The 20910-nt window shown below is 40.9% G+C and overlaps 5 protein-coding genes across 5 annotated transcripts; all 5 read left to right on the top strand.

Moving 5' to 3' along the window:
- Positions 1-1997: 1997 nt before the first annotated feature.
- On the top strand, positions 1998-3006 carry LOC119563373 (probable palmitoyltransferase ZDHHC24). Its single transcript, XM_037876724.1, has 2 exons — positions 1998-2770; positions 2838-3006. Exons 1-2 carry the CDS (start codon positions 2062-2064, stop codon positions 2870-2872), a joined length of 744 nt encoding a protein of 247 aa, XP_037732652.1. The 5' UTR covers positions 1998-2061; the 3' UTR covers positions 2873-3006.
- A 14-nt stretch (positions 3007-3020) lies between these two features.
- LOC119563374 (probable palmitoyltransferase ZDHHC24) lies at positions 3021-3998 on the top strand. The gene has a single exon (XM_037876725.1). The coding sequence runs from the start codon at positions 3100-3102 to the stop codon at positions 3958-3960; it is 861 nt and encodes a 286-aa protein (XP_037732653.1). The 5' UTR covers positions 3021-3099; the 3' UTR covers positions 3961-3998.
- Positions 3999-4124: 126 nt separating this feature from the next.
- LOC119563375 (probable palmitoyltransferase ZDHHC24) lies at positions 4125-5344 on the top strand. The gene is made up of 2 exons (XM_037876726.1): positions 4125-4260; positions 4364-5344. The coding sequence occupies exon 2, from the start codon at positions 4380-4382 to the stop codon at positions 5232-5234; it is 855 nt and encodes a 284-aa protein (XP_037732654.1). The 5' UTR covers positions 4125-4260; positions 4364-4379; the 3' UTR covers positions 5235-5344.
- On the top strand, positions 5287-6350 carry LOC119563376 (probable palmitoyltransferase ZDHHC24). Its single transcript, XM_037876727.1, has one exon. It carries the CDS (start codon positions 5380-5382, stop codon positions 6223-6225), a length of 846 nt encoding a protein of 281 aa, XP_037732655.1. The 5' UTR covers positions 5287-5379; the 3' UTR covers positions 6226-6350.
- A 68-nt stretch (positions 6351-6418) lies between these two features.
- LOC119563372 (probable palmitoyltransferase ZDHHC24) lies at positions 6419-7470 on the top strand. Its single transcript, XM_037876723.1, has one exon. The coding sequence runs from the start codon at positions 6508-6510 to the stop codon at positions 7417-7419; it is 912 nt and encodes a 303-aa protein (XP_037732651.1). The 5' UTR covers positions 6419-6507; the 3' UTR covers positions 7420-7470.
- Positions 7471-20910: the final 13440 nt, after the last annotated feature.

The following is a 20910-nucleotide window of genomic DNA, read 5'->3' on the forward strand; positions in this document are numbered from 1 at the left end:
ATGGGTTATATTTCACAGTAAAAATGTGAGAATTTCCTGGATATGTACTGTTGTTTAATAAATATAGATTTCACATGTATGAACGGGTAAATAAGGGATATGGTTAGTAGTAATTATTATTTTTTTAGTCTAAACATAATTTGGTATTTCATACAAGACCTTACCCCACTTCTCCCATAATATTTAGAATAGTCTTCTGATTTTCCTACTTTCCTTACATAACTTCAAATAAATCTCCAGTTAGTTAAATCCCGTAACCACCGAGATTAGAAGACACGCCGAGGTATTGCTCTGTCGATTATCTGGGGTTGAATAAATTTTCCTGGGCTTTTCATGCGTTTACATGCCACTCACGCAGGTGCTTTTCCCGGCCCGAGCCACGCACATATCTAATTTTAAACATTTTTCAAACTCAATTACATTCCAAGAAGACGCGCTGAGGGAGCCGGAAGATATGGGATGATGTGGGTGCTACCCCAGCCAGGTAATTGCTTGCAAATTACACAGTAATACTCCCAACCCAATCCCGAAAAGTAAAAGCCAGGGGAGACAAAAACTGGTAGCTGCTGACTGCGAAAACTTTCTCGAGCAATTGCCTGAAGTTGAGAGTCTCCACTCGTAATGAAATCAAACAAAGACACCGAATACGAGCTCCCTGCGGTTTTTTGGAGGAGGGAAAACATCTTAAATTAGCAGCAAAACTCGGCAATTATGCGAGAAGTTGGCCAAAAGCAGTTGCCAAACTCCGCAAACCATTCTCATTTTTTATATGTGTGTCTCCCCGAGCAGTGAGCAAATGCTAATGACTAGAAGTGCCCGCACACAAAGTCAAAGAGAAAGCGAAACGAGAGTGGGAGAAAGTCAAGCCACAGGTTGACTGGCTGGCTGACTGACTGACTCACTGAGTGGCTGCCGGAAATGGCAGCGCCGAATGGCAGCACAAAATGGCTGTTTGTTTGCTTCCGGTCTAGGCCAAAGACGGCAAACACATTTAGCCACGAAGTGAGGAAAATTCCGCCCAGCCCTCGCACATATTTTATGCAAACGAAAAGCACACTGCCACTCTACTTGCTGCGAAAAGTCAAAGTTAAAAAAAAAATAACCTCTCTATAGGTGTGCAGCCTCACCGCAAACTTAAAATGGAAAACCGCGACCTCTTCACCTTTCCAACGGCCAACAGGCCGCATTCAAAATGCTTAGTTCATATTAATAATTCATAAAAATTTATGCGAAATAGACAACATTCGCTGCTGCGGTCTAAACCTGGCTGACAGCTGCCATTTTGCGGTCGGCGGGACGATGAAGTCGACTCCGGCCATCTGTTTCCTATATTTGATATGCATTCCCCGTTGTTTTTATTCAGCTCTCTTTGTTTACATAACATACAGCTGCTGCAAAAACACCATACACCATATTTCCCCCATGTTGATGTGCCCCATACACTCCATTGTTTTTTGTACCAATTTATTTTCTGCATATAAGCTTACATTTTTAAGCAAGGTTCCGCCTAGTATATTTTTCTGGGTTATTTCAGCTTGGTAAAAGGAGGAAAAATGGGAAAGGCTCTAAACTTGTTCTTTAAACTATTAAAAATGCAAAGCCTCTTTGTTTCCAGTAACATATCGATATTTCTTCCGTCTATTGTACAACTTTAAGTTCTAAGACTATTGTATTTTGAACCCATTTTATTTATTGTAGTGTATGTATAACAATTTTGTATTATTTTAGACACTAGAATTTGTCTGAGCTACATATATTTATATTTGTATCTATACGCAAAAAACACCCCTGAAAAACGTAATTGTCCCCATCTTTCACTCACTCACATGCTCTTTATAATTTGTCTTATAAGCCACAAGCCGCTGACAATTATAAAAAGTAATTTCGCATTAATCCGCTTAAAAATGAAAAGAAATTGAATTGCTAACCCCCCACTAAATGCCATATTTTTCCAATTCACTGAGTGATGCGATTATGCCAGTTAGATAAATATTTCGAAATCAAAGCAACCAAAGTCCATTAAATTAAAAAAAAAGAATTTCATAAATTTTGCTTGCATAAATGGTTCGATTTCGAGTGGTTTTGAGAGCTGCTTGCTGCTGGAGTCGCAGGATGTGTTTTCGAGCTGAGGAAGGGATCCTTCGATTTACGCAGAGACATCGCGAGAAATGCGTGGGCTTTATGCATCCCTTTTCGGCATTATTTCTACTCGTTCTGATTGGATTTTTATTTATCTTCGAATTGTGGTATGTTTTGCCGGCCATAACCGATCCCCAGGGGATGTGGCACAAGTTAAACTGGCTGCTGGGAATTTATGTTGTCTTTAATATACTGGGAAATTGGTGGCTTGGCTTTGCAAGGAATACCTCCGTTGAGAGTTTGCCACCGAAAAGGCAACATCCTGCAGCTGGCGAGGCACACCTTTGGCACTATTGCACCTCCTGTCAAAAACTAGTTCCCCCGCGGTCCTGGCACTGCAGATTGTGCAATGTTTGCATTCTGAAGCGGGATCATCACTGCACTTTCACGGGAAATTGCATTGGCCACAATAATCAACGGTACTTCCTGGGCTTCCTGTTTCACCTGACTTTCGGTAGCGGACAGGCCCTCGTCTATAATGCCATGTTGACCAGCAAAATGAAGGCCTTTGGGCTCTCCGATCCCCTATTAATGATTGGCCTGGATTACACTCAAGATGCTGATTTCGAGTGGAAGTACACTGTCGCCATCATCTTCAAACTGAATTTCCTTCTTTTTATGGTTCCATTCGGTATGTTTGTCCTACAAATGCTGATGGTCCATCGAAACAGTACGTGCTATATGATATTCGACCGCAGTTACGATGTCGGCTGGCGGCGAAACTTTGAGTTAGTACTGGGAAAACGCGGCTTCTGGACTTTCATCTCGCCCACAATTGCAAGTCCTCTTCCCACCGATGGTACCTTTTGGATTCAAAAGCAGTTTGTTTAAAAATTTGGAAAAATTACACTATGTGTACAGTACCTACTTAAATTATATAGTCGGCTCACTCATACTTGTTATTATTTTGTGTAGGACGTTCAAATTTTCATCTAATAAAATTGTTGAGTAATCCCAACCATGTGCTACGTGAATACTTTTTGCCAATATTGTGCCAAACGTTGCCCCAATACGTTTGTAAAGATAATTCATCCACTGTCGACAATCTTCGTAATGGCGGCCATCGTATTTTTCTTCTCAGTGCAGATGTTTTATATTGCACCTCAGGTGTACAAGGATATGGCCTACAAGCTCTACTGGATACTGGCCATCTTTATAATGCAAAATATCCTAGGAAATTGGTTGACCTGCTATAGGACAAGTTCATCGGTGCAGACTTTGCCCAAGGATTGCCAAAAACCGGTTCCAGAGGAAGAGCACCTGTGGCGCTATTGTGAACCCTGTAAAAAGCTAATGCCTCCGAGGTCCTGGCACTGCGGATTGTGTAAATGCTGCATTTTGAGGAGGGATCACCACTGCATCTTCACGGCCACTTGCATCGGTCACAATAACCAGCGATATTTCTTCTGGTTCGCATTCTATTTAACATTTGGCTTAATCGTGAGCTTTGCCACCTTTTGCATTCATTTGGCAAGGAATGGCTGTAATATGTTTATGATGCCGGACCTGTTTTCGAATTTACTATTAGAGTTATTGTGCAAAAATCATGACAGTACCTCCAACAGCAGTCTTTTTCAGACCATAACCTATTCTCTGAACATTTTCGCTTTCCTCATACCTGGCTTCATGCTAACATACCAAGTTCAGATTTTATGCCTTAACTCTAGTTACTACCAAATTTTTGATGACGTTTATGATTTGGGTTTCCTAAAGAACTGCGAACTTATTATGGGCCAGCGAGGATTCTGGACATTCCTATCGCCCTTGCTGAAGAGTCCTTTGCCCCATGATGGCACTCAGTGGCAGATGAAGCAAGAATAAATTTATGGATGTCCCATAATGAAATTTGTAAACTGAGCAGAAAATAATATGGTTATCAAGATTTTTCTGTTTAATCTAATTTTATTAAAGGCCCAGACCTGCAAAACAAATCGATTATCTAGCAGTTCTCAGCACGAAACCGCTGTGGTGTCTACAAACAGTAAAATAAAGCAGGCCATGGATTTTAAATTAAAAATGCTAAATGAAATTTCTATATAAACACAAGGGATTAAAAAACACAGATTGTTCAGCTATTTCTGCGGCTTAAGTGATAACAGTTTTCCAGCCTCAGATCATTAGGTAACTCTTTTTTGGTTTTTTTAAGATCAAGAGAGCAGAACTCACTTGATTTAAGCCACGAACTGTTATTTAATCTGTATACCATTTTTTTCATATAATCCAGAATCGATATCGTGAACATGTGCATCTTGATTGAACTATTTCGCGAATCAGCCAAAAGTGATCCCAAGAATTTCGTGAGAATAGCACATCCGCTATCAGTGATTTTGGTATTGGCTGGCTCCGCATTTTTCGTTTCCCTCCAAATGTTTCACGTGGTGCCCAATATATTTGGTGTCGATACATTTATGCACAGATTTGGCTGGGTGACGGCCATCTTTATAACATACAATATCCTGGGGAATATGCTGGCCTGTTATTTCACAAGCTCATCGGTGGAGAGTTTGCCCAAGGATTGTCAAGTTCCGGTTCCAGAAGAGGAGCACCTGTGGCGTTACTGTGAAACCTGTGAAAAGCTCATGCCTCCGAGATCCTGGCACTGTATACTGTGTAAGTGCTGCATTCTGAAGCGGGATCATCATTGCAGCTTCACGGCCAATTGCATCGGACACAATAACCATCGATATTTCTTCTGGTTCACATTCTATTTGACCCTTGGAACCAGCTTGAGTCTAGCTGCCTTATTTATTGATGCGGTAATGGAATTCTGGTCTTTTGTGACGTGGCGGCGGTTGTTGCTATTGGAAACTTCTTCCCTAAAATCAGCCATGCGGTTTGTTTACTGTCGCTACATTATCATACTCCTCAACGTTTTCGCCGGCCTTTTTCCTGCCCACATGCTGTATTTTCAAATAGAGAGTCTTAAGTCGAACTCTACGTACTACAAAATATACAGTCGGCATTACAACCTGGGTTTCCGGAAGAACTGCCAGGATATAATGGGTCAACGAGGCCTCTGGACTTTCTTATCGCCCATGTTGAAGAGTCCCTTGCCACGCGATGGAACCCGGTGGCCGATGAAGCAGGCCGTCTAATTTAATGAATATTTTGTTTACCTTATATTGAAAAATATTTATATATTCTTTCATCAGGGATAAATTGCTTAGCTTGTCATTAGTAAAATAAAAATTTATTCGGTCAACGCTACCTACATCTTAAACTTTTTCATTGCCTCACAAAATGTGTTTCATATGGGTCTGCACAAGATCCTTCGCTCGTCGGCATCCGAAGATTTTTGTAGGATTCTTGCATCCATTCACAGTAATTTTTGTGCTGGTGGCCACTGTCTTTTTTGTGGTGTTGCAAATGTTTTACGTGGTGCCCAACCTATTCAAAACCGATACATTGATGTACAAACTGTCCTGGCTGGTGGCCATCTTTATAACGTACAATATCTTTGGCAATATGCTGGCCTGCCACCGCACAGACACTTCGGTGCAGAGTCTGCCGAAGGATCGGCAATCGCCGGAACCGGGAGAAGTGCACCTGTGGGATTTTTGCGATATCTGCGAGAAGTCGATGCCTCCGAGGTCCTGGCACTGTGTCCTGTGCAATTGCTGCATTCTGAAGCGCGATCATCACTGCATCTTCACGGCCACTTGCATTGGGCACAATAATCAGCGATATTTCTTCTGGTTCACCTTCTATATGGCCTTGGGAACTTTCGCGGCCCTGACAACTAATACCCTGGTTGTTTTACAATATTGCAGCTATATGAACTTGTTTTTCTTAAACTTTCGTGATGTGGTTGGCCTTCCAACTTGGCTCTTTGTGACCCTATTCGTCAATATCTACGCACTTGCTGCACCAGGATCTGCCTTGATTGTTCAGTTTTTGGCATTACGCATAAATGGCACTTTGCATGACCTTTATAGTGAGGAGTACAACAGAGGAATACGGAGGAATTTCAAGATGATTGTGGGTAAGAAGGGTCTATGGACTTTCCTATCGCCTACCATTAAAAGTGCTTTGCCACATGACGGCACCAAGTGGTTAACTAAAGAGAAGGACATCAGCGAGTGTTGATATTCCATATTCAATAGATAGAATAGATAGAATCGAAAACTCACATATAACAAATAGACAAAAGTTTATATTTTATCATATTGTAAGCGAATCTGAATAATTGTAAGCTGTGGCAAATAAAAAGTATGTATGCTAAAGATACCCCATCCCTAATATTAAAATTCAAAGCTCGTTGCCCGAACTCAATGTCATAACAAACATTCCTTTGGAATAGTACTCAGTGTACGTTCAGTACCATACATACTAAATTACAGTTCGTTTCGAGTTAGTGATCTGCAGTTTATGGAAGACCCTATTGAATCCTTAAGGCTTCGAGTTAAGATGGATTCACCGGATCAAGGGGACAAGAAAGGGATCACCTGTATCCCAAAGCGCATTAAAAGACGTATCAAACCTATGGTTGATACCATTGCAGTGTCCCTGAATGTCTCGATGATACTTTTCTTTTACTTTTTCGACGTGTTCTATGTAATGCCACAATTTCTGGGGATCTTTGGACTGGCGGTGCATTTTGTGGTAAGCACTTGGCTTACCTACAACATCCTGGGCAATTTGAGGGCCTGCACGAAGACCTCGAATACTATGGACACCTTGCCGCCGGAAATGCTGAAACCTGCGGAGGGGGAGGAGAGTCTGTGGCACTTTTGCGACCTTTGCCAAAGGACTGTGCCGCCAAGATCCTGGCACTGCAAGACCTGCAGTACGTGCATTTTGAAACGGGATCATCACTGCAATTTCGTGGGTAACTGTGTGGGCCACAATAACCAGCGGTACTTCATGTGGTTCTCGTTCTACGCAATGATTGGCAGCGGATTGGCCCTCTACGATAATCTGCTGTACGCCCATAAGCATGGCGTTGAATTGTTCGACATTTTCACGATGCATTTTATTCTTTTTGCCGAGTTCATGAATCCGAGTGCACATGACCTGCTTGGTCAGTTCATAATAAGATTAATATTGACCATGAACATATTCGCTATCGTATTTCCCGGTGCCCTGTTTATCTCGCAAATAGTTGTTATCCGAAACAACTCGGTTATGCATAGTACTTCTGATCGCACCTATAACTTGGGCTTGTGGGAAAACTTTGCCCAGGTCCTTGGACGTCGTCGATTTTGGACCTGCTTATCGCCTAGTATCAAAAGTCCCCTGAGCCACAATGGCACCCAATGGAAGTCAAAGAATACCGCTTAAATCTATTTGGATATCTTCTCATCGTTCTTGCTGATTATATTTGATTTTGAATCCCACACAATCGAGTCTTTCACTTCATTAAGTTCTGCTAATTACCAAGGGAAACCGAGGGGATGAAAAGGGGAATTTGCCACATGTCCAAGTTTATCGGATTGCCAGTTTGGTACTGAGAATCCCGTTCCTCATTCTAATAAAGAGTCAATAGACTTAGCCGTTTGGTCTGAATTTCTAGAATTCTGCAGGGAAAGTGTAATTAAGATAGTATATAAGGAAGCAAGCAAAAATTTATTTTTTAAGAATATATCTAACAGAAAATGCAAAAAATTAAGTTCATCTATTCATCTATCATTTGTCTTTATAATATGATATCCTACCAGTCGAAATACTAATATTAAATATATGTCTTAATATTAAGCAAAAATATATTTAATATTAAAGTGCTAGTTTCGGTTAAAGCAAGTAATAGAAATATTTCAGTATTTCGACAGGTAGGATATCAAAAAGTCGCCTTGATAACAGCCTACAATTTCACTTCAGACTTGCTCTACATTTGCATAATAGCCCGCCCTCGAAAATCGCCGAGAAGACCTCTCTGCCCACCAAAGTCAACCTCAAATCTGTCCATGGCTTGTGACACCTTCTGCCGCAAGTCGAAAACACTTGTCAAGTGTCGGAAAAAGCCAAAATCCGTTTTGAAAAATGAAAGCCACTCGGGATAGAGATAGAGACCATTGTGGAGGGCAGTCGGGGTTTGGGCTATGGGAGAATTAATGACGGCGCCTGCCAGTGACAAGCCCCGAAACATGGAATCAAAGTCCAAGAGTGGGCGTTTCCGTGTCTCGGTGCATGAAAAATGTTCGAGGTGCGAAATCTGTTGCGAGGTCTAAACAACATAATTGCCAAATAAAAAAGTCGCCGCCGGCTCTGGCTCTAACCGCCTGACCATTAATCAAAACTGGCTGAAAAATGAGCACAACCATTCGAGGAGGCCATGGAACAGCTGCCTTCGGCCAAAGGCACGAGTCTGAAGTCCACTGAGAAATGGCATTGTCAACACTTTTTGGCCAATCGGAAGGGGGCGGGGCATTGGGAATCCCCGTCAGCGACATTTGTTCCGGCAATCGCTTATTGCGATGGTCATATCAGAGTTCCCGATTCCGATTCCAATTCCGCCTCCCCTGACTTCTGATGGCTGATGACCTCTGATGCCTGATTGCAGCGCACTCAATTGGACAACTTCCGAAGGCATTTGGTCGAAATGGGAGGAGAAAAATAACAGCTCATACGTGTGGTGACGGGTCTTTAAAGATCTAACCCAAAACAGTCCTGTAAGCCCAGTTTTAGAGTGGAAATTGTGGAAGAAAGAAACCTGTATCCGCATCTGTTGTGGATATTTCCATGGCATACACGTTGGCATGGCAGTTAGAATGAGCTTAGATATTCGTTGTGGCATAGATAACTTTAAAATGCGGGCCCATTTCGAATGGAGGATGGGCATTGAGTCCTTTCGGCCTCACATTCAGATAGCAACCACTGCCAGGAGACGGGTCTGTTAGCTGTCTCTCAACCAAACCCCAACCAAACCCATCCAACTCCTGTGTGCAGGACAAAATTCACAGCTAAGCATTTGCCAACAATGTGCGACTGTTCAAAGGACAAAGGGGTTTTTGGGACAGGGAAAAGGACATGGAACCGGTATGACATGGAGGTTCATGGGGGTCAGTGTAATCATAATGGTGGCTCTGCTCTGCAAAAGAAAACCTTCCAAACAGAAGGAAAAAGTGCTCTGAAAACGGGCCAAATTAGTAGTATTCCGGCTGCTTTAAATATATTCGTAATATAAGCAATTCTAAACAATTCAGTGATCTCAACCCTGACCAGCAATAATTTTAATACCATCTGTCTAGCTATATTTTGGCAGACCCACGAAAGCAATCGAGTGAACCGCCTTTTTCTGCAGACTTCTCACCAAGAATTTTCTCTGCTTGCCGAGACGCTGACTGCGCTGCTGCTGCGCAGTCACTGCTCTGATTTTTCTCTGCTTTTTCGCTGCTTTTCCGCTGCTTTTCCTCTGCTTTCCCCGTGCTTTTCCTCTGCTTTTGGATGATGGACAAATGGCATCGCCAAGTGAGCCACTAAGCAGCGACAGTTTTTATGATTTTTCGGTTTCAGCGAGTTTTCCTTTTGTTTGTTTTGCAATTATTTCCCCTGACGGGAAAAGTGGACTGTAATGTTACTATTGCCATCTCTTTCGGCAGAGTCTTTCATGTTAACTCACCCCGAATTTTGCACTTTGCCACAATTGTCGCATTCTTATTAGGCGCATACGAAAATGAGTTTGTCATATTTTCTTTGAAATTCGAGAACTTGTTTGCTGTTTGCTGGCATTTCCGCATTTGCATATATTTCATATGGCATGCACTTAGTTTCACGTATATGTTTCACTTTTTCTTTGGGTCTTTGGGTAATTTCATTTGCACCAAGTGCCTCACCTTTTGCCATTTCGCCATTTCGTATTCCCTGCCTTTATTTGCATTTTTCCGACTGTGTGTGGTGACCCCTTGATATTATTCCTGCCACCCACTTTATTTGCCCGGCACTTCACACGCTGCCACTTTCCCATTTTCCACCACCCCTCGCACGTACGCACATTCAGCCATTCGCCCGTTTCCCACCCCCTTTCTCCTTCGTTTTGCGGTCATTTAACTGATGTTTCTATCTCGTCCAGACTTCCTTTGTCTCCGTCTCGCTTCCACCATCGCCCCATCTCGCTTCCACATGGCCTGCGGCCTTTTCCGGATGGCAAACGGCAAATGCTGAAATCGTGCGAAAAATTAAATAAATGACCAGCTCGATTGCCCATTCCCATTTCGATCGGCTTCGCCTTTATTTCCACCTTATTTATGGCTTTAATGTGCTATAACTCTGCATTGATTTCCATTTACCTTTTGAATTTATGGCCTAAGGGCCTCTAAGTAGAGTTAGCCGCTTGAATATTTTATATTTTTTATAAAGTACGTATCAATCGAATAGCTGCCCCCATTTCGTTAGCATGTTTATAGGGTAGAAATATTCCGAAGGTACTTGAATAGTGAAAAGTATATTTTGTAACCAAAGGTTAGGTAAGGAACTTTTTCAAATATCAAATTTGATATATTAAAAAAAAAACCTTACTGAACATGCTTACTTTTTTTATAATCTTTCCATCCTTTGATAAGACCAAAATGTTACCCAAAATATTATAATACTTCTACCTTTTCTGAAATAATAAAAAAGACATTTATAAAGATTACTTTGTACCTGAAGCTCGTGAGTTTTGGCCTTAAGATATTTTGTAACTAAAGTTTAGGGACTTTTTTGTTACTTAAGGAACTTTTACAAAATATTAAATCGGATAATTAAGAAAAATCCTTATTAAATATGCTTACCAAGGTAATTAAAATTAATTAAAATTATAATACTTCTAACTTTTTTTAAAATAATAATAAAGGTATTTATAAAGCTTACTTGGTACCTGAAGTTCGTGAGCTTTGGCTTTAAAAACTCGCACCACTCCTTCCTTATCCCTTTCGCACTTCTGATGCATCTCGTTTGCATTCAGCAGCAAATTGGCCAACAGCCTTGCAGCTTGTAGTCCGAAATTGCCTTTCATAGCGTCAATTCCATCAGCAATTTCCGCGCCAATTAAAAAATTGTTGCAACTGGCCGTTTTCGTTTTCTGGCCCTTGGCATTATTCGCCACTTTTCCATGCCGAGCACGCACTGCGGGGGTGAAGGGGCGGGGGAGTGGTGGTAAAATTCAAAAGGGTGGGTGGAAAATGCGTGGGCGAGGGGGTTGGGTATCTGGACTGCAGGAGCTGTGTGAGGAGGGGACTTTTTTTGGGCGTGGATTCGCGAATGAGCTTCATCTGGCACGCCTTTCCCTCTCTTTTTGTTGTTCATCATAAATAAATACTGTTAATTTTTCAATTGTTCGCTTGGCCGCTTAACAGCCTCCACCCCCTCGCTTTTCCATCCACCCTCTCAACCCCGAAACGTGGCACGTGCAATGCCATGCACATAATGGAGGCTCCCTCCGGAAAATTTCTGCCGGGGAATCCGATTCACCATATGCCGGAGTCAAAATTTGTGCTGCCCGGAAGTTTTGGGCTACGTGGTGACGGAGATTGACACTGAAAAAAAAAAATAAAATATTGAGATTTCCAAGAAACTTGAAAATAAGTTGTCTGAAATATACACCAATATATTAAAAGATATGAGAGGGATTTTATTATAAGTTTTACAATATTTGGTTATAAAATAACTAAAATAAAATAATCTGTATATTAAATTGTCTACCTCTATTAGTTCCTTAAATTTATTTCTATAAAATGGGTACTCAAATATTAATAATATATTTTTTAGAATAAGAATTTCCCATTTAGTATTTTATAGTAATATAATCCTAAGGAAAAGGGTTCTTAAGAATACACGTTAATAATAATATTACTGTCCCTTAAAATTATATTAAAGTGGAATCTTCCTTATCAATGGTATTTTTTGATTATCGAAATATAAGTGTAATTTGTAGTAAGTTAAGCTAAGTGTATGAGCAATAAAGTTGACAGTTTTCCATCAGACGGGAACGTGACAGCTTGGAGGAGGAACGTAGCCGAAGGCCAAGGATTGAGGACCCCGATCGGAGGAGGACGAAGAAGGAAGTCCTGGAGGGCACGTGGTGTTGTCTGGACGACGTCGCAAAAGTTGGAACCGGCGTCGCCACCGGATATCAAACAGTTTTGACTGTTTGCTGGAATGCCCCGTCCTAATATGCAATACACAATATCCAAATATCCCGCACACACATGACAGGAGCAGCTGTCACCCGGCGGGGTTCATCTCCCCCACGCGCTTATCGCCCCGGAACGGAACTTGATGAGCAAAAGCCATTTTAATTTCAAACGCTCCCGCCCCGACTTGACTCTATATAAATCTGTCAGCCGTGACAAGGCACATCTGTCAGCTCCTCCCGCCAATCGGAATGCCTAATCGAAGTAAATTGAATCACATAAACGCGGCAATGTGCCCAAAGGACCTCCCGACAAACAGGGAAAGGAGCAGCAACCTTATCGAAGCGAAAGCTGTTTTGGATGAAAGGGAATGGGCCGAAAATCAGCCTTCGGGTAAAGTGACAGGCTAAAAAAGGATATGAGGCTTATCTGGAAAGTATGGTGGAAACTAAAGGGAAGACTGATTGTCACTAGAATATGTTAAACCCCATGTTCTTTGAGCATAACCAAGTAGTTAAATTATATCACAATATTCACAATGAAAATAATAAGTTTAGAATTGTGATTATTTGTAATAAATAACATTTATAATGCAGAATTTCCTGGCATTTAAAGCTCAACAAAGGGCTCTCAGCCCTTAAGCCATTATAAGCTAAAACGTTCGGTGCACACATTTAAGTGTAAATAAATAAATATCCGTACAATTGCATTACAATAATAAATCAAAGGGCCTTAAAACCATATCCAATCAATGATCGGTTAAGCCCCTTCTCCAATAAATGCGAAAAACCATTTAAATAATTTCGCACTCGTTCTGGTAATCCGCAAATGAAAATTAGCCCCAACCAAAAAAAAAAAGAAACAATTTGCATATTAAGCAAATAAAATTATCAAATGAAATAATAGAAATGCAAATAACAACGAAACTATTTTTGGTTTAATTTTTGGGTTATTTCGCTTTATTGCTGTCACTTTATTTCGCTGCAATTTGGATGGAGAATTAATTAATTAGTTCCGAAATCCCTTTGACCTTTAGCGGAGGTCGTGTCTTGGGCAGAGTCTTGCCACTCCCCTCGGTTTTCCACATTTCACTCCACCACTCACACACTCGAACAAATTGTATCTGCTTACCAAGAGCCCGGGAAATTAATTTACGAGGTGAAACTTATTTGCGAAACCCTTTTTGCGCTCTAACGGTTAAGGGGGTGGCAGAAGGGTGGTGGGCGGCGGTCCATTGAAGCGTTTAAATTGCTGTCAACAAAAGGCAAACAAATAAATAAAAGCCAACATCCAAGGGCGGTGGACGGCAAAGTGACAAAGTGGGCGGACCGCACAACAAATGTGTCTACAAATGGACGACAATGGAGGGATATGGAGGTGGAGGTGGCCAGGGGATACACAAGGAGATCCGGGCTAAATTAACGGATGGGATGGTATAGGGGTGCCGCTGAAAGGAGACCCTCAAATGACCCAAAACAGCCAAGACGAAACGTGCGCCAAGAGGAATGATTAACACATTCTGAAAAGAGGGGTATACAGAGAAAACAATATCAGCTAATAAATGGTATTCGCTTTCAAAAATACTTAAATTTTAAAATAAAATATATTATCTATGGTTTAAGCTTAAAAAAGTGGCTTAAATACATTTTTTAAAATAATATAGTATGGCATACTTTTAGGTTACTTTTAAAGCCAGTTAATTTTTATAAATACATCCTTACTTTTGTTCTGTGCATGGTAAAATGTCTTAAGGCAGTGCTATAACCAAGATCTTTGGTATGGGCGTTGCTGAGTTGGTTAAGATAACACGCAGAATATGCCAGCTACTAACCGCAGATAGCGACAGCCTTTAATTACAATCTTGTCAACGGGGCGGGAAATCCCCCACCCAAGGTCAATGGGAAATCTGCGAGTGGCATCAATCGGGGCACTCTGAATGCGCTCAGCTCCTTTCGGTCCGACAAACGTGGCAGGCACTTAAATGGCATGTAAGCAGGAAAGGATTCGTTGGGGATGCGGAAATTCAGAAGGTTGAGGGGCAGGAATGGAAAACACGCGCCGGACACGCAAAGAAACGGTAGCAAAGGTGGCCCAAGGGGCAAGGATAAGCTGAATACATATATGCATTGCAGTGCCTTATGCTGGAATACTCTTTAAAGAGAAAAGGGATTGCGATTTTGCAAAATTCTAAATTGTAAAATATTAAAATGTTTAAGAAAGTTTTAAAACATTTTATTTTGTATTAATATTCCTGGCTTAAAGCTGTAAGAATGGTCTATGGTGCCCTTTATTTTAATTAGAACTTTGTATGAAACTTTTGAAACTAGCGTTCAGCAGTCACTAGCTTTATACCTTCTAAAATAATCCAACTTAAGTAAAAGTCGTTATAAAATATGATTATCTTGCCCAAACTCCTCCCAAAATAGCAAATCTCCACCTACATGGCATCTCAAAAATACCTCAAAAAAGCAGGGAAATGGAAATCAGCACGAAAATGGCAAACATGTGGCAAGGCCAATCGCAGGTGGGCGGTGGGTTGGTTTTCTTTTGGGTTTCTGGCCAAGGACCCGGCAATCGGGTTAACCGTCGACTATAAATAGCCGAGCATCGGGCATGCATGCAAATGGCCAGCAGAAAAAAAAAAGGCGAGCGCTAAAAACGGACTTCCACTCATCAATAATGCATTCCGCATTGGGGCAGATACAAAACCAGATTGAGATACAAAGGCAGATGGAGATTGGAGATTGGCAAGGAGAGCTGACATTGATATGTCAACTAATCCGATGGCACTTTCGTTCGGCGACCTGAGGTCACCTCGCCACTTTTCACCACCTCCTTTCCCTGCCCAGCTGTCCATCCTTCCAGTTTCCCTTTTCGCCGAGTGCCAGGACATAATCGCTTGTTGATCCTTTATAAATACCAGGCAGGGACACCAGCTGCCGCAACATCCTGTGGAAAGTGAGTGACTACTGGCCACTCGGGTCTCGGGTGTCCCAGCAGCGGGTGACATAATCAAATCAATAATTTATGAGTCCACTTCGCTGTAAGCGGATTTACATTGGCCAACACTTGGTCGAGCTCCCTGGGGGATCAGAAACTTTTTCGCCCACTTGCCGCTGAAAGGGAATCCTCAACTGATATCAATTAGGTGGAAAGTGATAAGTTTGCCGGCTGTTTGTTTGTTTGTTTGTCTATTTGCCTAACTTTTGATTTGGTTTTTGGAATGGGAAATGGCAAATGGCAAAGGAAGAACTTGGGAGATGGCTGCGCACACTCTGTTCAACTGTGGATGATAATACCAGACAGCACCAGATAAGGATAACAGAACCAGCAGGGAAAAACAAGCTGTTACTGTGAGGGGAAATAATTGCAAAACAAACAGACAAGGAAAAAAGGAACCAGGAAATGCGGGATGAAACCGAAAAATCATAAAAACTGTCGCTGCTTAGTTGTTCACTTGGCAATGCCATTTGTCCATCATCCAAGAGCAGCGGAAAAGCAGGGGAAAAGCAGAGGAAAAGCTGCGGGAAAGCAGCGCAGTGGCAGAGCAGCAGCAGCGCAGTCGGAAAAGTACCAAGAAAAGCGGCTACACTCGATGGCCTTTGTTAGTTTGCCAAAGGAGTGGGGTGTACATATAGAAATTGTATAGGGACTTAATATTGGTAATGGTTAGAGATACTTCAAATTGCTTATATTATGAAGATATTATGCAGCAAGCACCCTGTATGGCCATTATACGATTTGACTAATTTGGCGCCTTTTCAGCGCACTTTTTGCTGCTATAGGGAAGTCTTCTCCGGAGGGCAGAGCCACCGTTATGATTACAATGACCCCCATGATCCCGGCCAGCAGTCGCGTGTCCTGGCAGACCCTCTTTCCCGCCAGAAATACCCTTTGTCCTTTGAACACTCGCACGTTGTTGGCAAATGCTTAGCGGTAAATTTTAGTCCTGCAGTAGGGTGAGCATGAGGATGTGGTTGAGGGACAGCAGAGGCAAAGTCCTGGCTCCTGGCAGTGGTTGCTATCTGTATTCCAGGACACATCTCCTCCCCCCATTCTCCTCTCACAGATAGGCCCGCAGTTTAAAGTTCCTCTAGCCCCAGCCCGAAAACCCATTCCTCTGATATGCCAACGTTTTCCATGGACCCTGTTGACGGCACATTCAAATATCCACAACAGATGCCGTGACACATGTCCCCTGCTCATCCCCTAAATCCCCTTTTCCACCCACTTTGAAGGCCCGGGACAATGCGGCGTATGATTATTTGACTGCTAATGTGAGGGAAGTCGTCGCTTTTCGGCTGGTTTGTGGTCTTGGTTAGTTCTTTGTGTTCACTGTGTGGCAGCCACAGCTTTTCGGTGCCAGCCTGGCTTAAAGAAAAATGCTGGCCTGGCAAACGAGCATAGGTAGCAGCTGTTTCCCCATCGAATGGCCAACGGAAGTTGACCAATTGAGTGCGCTGCAATCAGAGTTTGAAATTTTTTTTTTGAAAAGAATCAGACGGGGAAAAAACGAGAAAATACACTTAAGGTGGATACAAAACAGAACTGTCATACAGATTTTAAGTGAGTTTTATTTGAATAAAAATGATTTAAAATCTAGCCACCAAATTTAAAATCCCAGCTGATAGGAAAACTCATAGATTTCATAGCCCACTCAACTAACCTATGTAATCAACTAACTTTTCTAAACTGATCTGCCACAAATGCCTGGGTAGACAATTGAATTCATCATACGCCACGTTGGCCGCAACCTTTTCGCACGGCTGCCAGGGGGCATGCTACGTATGTGGGCCAAAACACACACAATGCATGCCACAAATACCAGGAAAATGGCCGCAGGGTACAGTAAATACTCTGTGGAAAATATATTTTAACAAAACTGCCTTAAAATGAATAGTAGTAAGGTTGGTTGGCACATTTACATAAATTTAAAATACAACAAAATATTTTTTTCATAAACAAGACTCATTATTTAAATTATAAAATAAAACGAATGCTTACTGTAGCTGAATCTAGTTTACTGGTATATTTAATATGGATTTCCCGTTTCCATTAGCGAGTAACCACTACCGATTCATATATGTATTTATTTTAGCGATTTATTGTTGAAAATGTTTTGTTCTGCTTATTGAAATTCAATAGGGATAAACGGAGGCTGCCCCTTACTTTCCTTACCACCCTTCAACACCCCCTTGGCCTTTGGCATATCTACAAATAGTTGGGTGAGTGGAAAGTAGCAGAAGCGACCGAGTTGCCGCCGGGCAAAGCAAATATAGTACCAACAAATACCAGGCAGCAAAAGCCAACAGCCGACACTTGGCCAGAACTTACTGCTGCCGATGCACAAAGCGAAAATATCATTTAATATTTAATAGAAACAGAAACAAAAATATCTAAACTATATAAAGAATTTAACAAATAGTGATAAATAATTTCCTAAATGCTATGAATAACCACTATGAATATCCACTAATAACAACCATGAATAACACATAAAAAATTCGCTTTGATATTTAGAAATTCAGAGTTAATGCTGAATTTTTTAAAATTATTTAATACAATTTGTTAACATATTTTTTTGATAAACATGTTATCAAAAAAAAAACATTTTTTATATTTTAAAAAGAATTTGGCATTTTATGCTAAGTTAGTTTTTTACTTTAAAATATGACATAATCAAATTGTGTTTAAATATGGGATAAAAAAAATTATTTAACACAATTTTTTAACATATTTTTCTGATAAACATGTTATCAAGAAGAAAATATTTTTTATATTTTAAAAAGAATTTGGCATTTTATGCTAAGTTAGTTTTTTATTTTAAAATATGACATAATCAAATTGTGTTTAAATATGGGATATGAAATTGGAAACCGTATATGGGATAATATGTTGCGCATTTAAAAATATCGCAGCATTAAAAATCCATCACTAGATAAACTTTTCCAAAGAAGTGTATCTTTGGGATACAAAAACATATCTTAGAAAAAATGTGTCTTGTGGATAAAATTGTACCTTTAGATAACATCCTTATAAATACATTAGTTTCCTCAGTGCAGCTACTTATTTTGCTTCTGTTATTACTTTTGATTTTGCTGCTGTTTGGTTGTTGCTGCCCTGCAGCGACCGCAACGCCTCCTGCCGCAACTTTTGCTGCCACACTATAAATATAACATTAATTTTTATGTTTTCATATTTAGCAACGCTTCGCTGGGCACACACAGACACACGCACACACACGAACACCCCGAAGCAGTCGCACCCATAAAGATATGGCCATTGAATGACGTTTATGAGCGATAACGCCGACGTCGCTGCTGCGCAACATTCGCTGTTAGCGGGCTAACAGCGGGTTAACAGCGGCTTAGCAGGACTTTTCCAGCAGCTTCCACAGCCGTTTTGTTGGTGGGAAAATCCTCTGCTAATGCGCCGCGTTCGCTGCTACTGCAACGCCGACTGCGGCAGAGGCAGCTGCGTCGGCGACTTCTATTGTCATTTGCCACATGTGAAATTTACCGTTACTTCTTCGCTCATTCATTCGCTGTTTACATTCCGATTCGAAGACTTTTCCCAATCGGGCGCGACTTTCGAAAATATATTCGATTTAAATTTTGATTGCTATCGCTCTATTGTCTCTATTGTTATTGTTATTGATATTGTGGTTTACAGATCATAAAAATTTAGGGTTTCGATACGGAGCTTGGATCATTTCCGGTGTTAAGTGATTGAGAAAGAAGATATGATGTGGTAAAAATTCAAAAGGTTATAAAGAAAAAAATAAAATATTGAGCCGATAAACATAATTTAAAAAAGAATTGTTTCAAAAACGTTTAGTTATTTCAAAAAACCATTAAAAATAAGTTATGTGACAAAAAAACAAACAAACATAAAATAAAAGACATCAAAGACTTGGAAAACTTTTCCTCTTTCTCTTCAACAAACACACTGCAGTATGTTAATTACCTACATATGGTAATAGATAATTAAAGCAATCCATTGTGGGGTGATGTTATTGGCAAAGGTAAAAAGCCAGACATTTAAACTACAGAAAAACTTACGTGTAAGTTTTAGAATCGCGTCGACGCTCAAGTGAATCGGTACTCACAAAGTGCTTACAAATGAATAAAAAAAACTACAATGAATGATATAAAATGGAGCTCTAAAAACTCACTTTTCACAACGCAACTAAACTAATAAACAAACCTAAAGTTATGAGTGCAAGCCAGTGCAAATAATAATAAAGAATTCCCATGAAAAGAGATACAAAGTACAAACAGACCTACCCCAAAGGAGGTGTATAACAAACTAAGTTGAGATCACCAGACGTCGATTACAAATAGACCAAAACGAGACTTTTGCCATAACACCACTAGATACTTTGGTCATGTCGTGTTCTACTGCGCTGTAAATCCCTGATTTCGAAAGTGTAGAATCAAAGATAATATAGGTATTTTATAGTTTTTGGTAGAAGGGCATATGACATTCAAGCTGACATTTGATAAAGTCATAAGTCAGAATTTCCGGTTCTAATTTACTCGATCAAATCACTTGTAAAATTAATTTATATCATGTGACTACAGTCGAAGTTCCTTAACTTGAACCACTCTTTTTCCTAGGGAAAAATATAAGTTACCCCTTTTTTTATAAACCCATGCAAAAATTAAAAGGTAAAACAAGAACTTTGGATACAATTGTGTGTAATATTAATAATAATAATATCTTTTTTACTTAAACAATTTTTTTTTGCTAAGATATATAATTTTTGTTTTATTATATAGCCAAGTGACCCTGCTTTCGGCATCCGAAAATAGCGATTACAGTCAGCCCACTCAGAGATTAAAGAGTGCCGATCATTATCTGGCCCAGCGATAGATGAGCAGGGCCCTTCACGCCTGCCAAAACCACAAAAGACATATATACCAAAGTATATATCTGTTTTCCTAAACTCACACTCGACAAAACTTGAACACACGACTCGGGGCTGCAGGGCGATAAAATGCAGTGTCAATTGAAGTGCTTGATTAGGCGATTTGCGAGCGATTCGCCAGCGATTTCGAACGCCTGCAATTAGAAACGGCGGCGGATGGCATGGGCGGCGGTTTTTGCCGTGGAGAGGGGGTCTCCATTCAGGGGTCTGTCACTCACAAGCATCGCGGGGTGGTGCTTGAAAAATGATTTACACGCCTAAATCATAAATTATGCCCATTTCAAGTGGCCCGTTACGCCAGAGAATCCATGACAAATGCAGATGACGCCCATGCAATGGCAAACCGATGACGCGATTGCGATTGCAGTGCGATGTTATGGTGATTTTGAATGTGATTGTGAGTTTGATTGAGATTTTGATTGGGATGATGCTAGTGCTCCGAATGATTGTTATGAAGATGACGCATTTTACCACTGACACTTGCCTCTGACCCGAACCGAACCCATTGTCCCTCGAACTGCGGTTTTTCCTCCGGCTCTTATCATTCAGGCAGCTGTCCATCGACGTCATTCAACTCTTAACAATCCGAATCAATCCACTACACTCCAATTCAATTTCAAATTTTACACCACTTTCAATCACACCCCATAGCACCTGGTTTGATTGAAAGCGGTGCCACAAACACTTTCAATGCTAATGAGCTGCGGTTCCGTTTAACCATCGCCAAAAGGCAATTCAGTTCGCATCGGTCTTCGCTGGGCATCGCACCGTGAAACCTTCCGGGTCTTCAAA

The sequence above is a fragment of the Drosophila subpulchrella genome, chromosome 3R (genome assembly GCF_014743375.2).
Source record: "Drosophila subpulchrella strain 33 F10 #4 breed RU33 chromosome 3R, RU_Dsub_v1.1 Primary Assembly, whole genome shotgun sequence".
Lineage (NCBI taxonomy): Eukaryota > Metazoa > Arthropoda > Insecta > Diptera > Drosophilidae > Drosophila > Drosophila subpulchrella.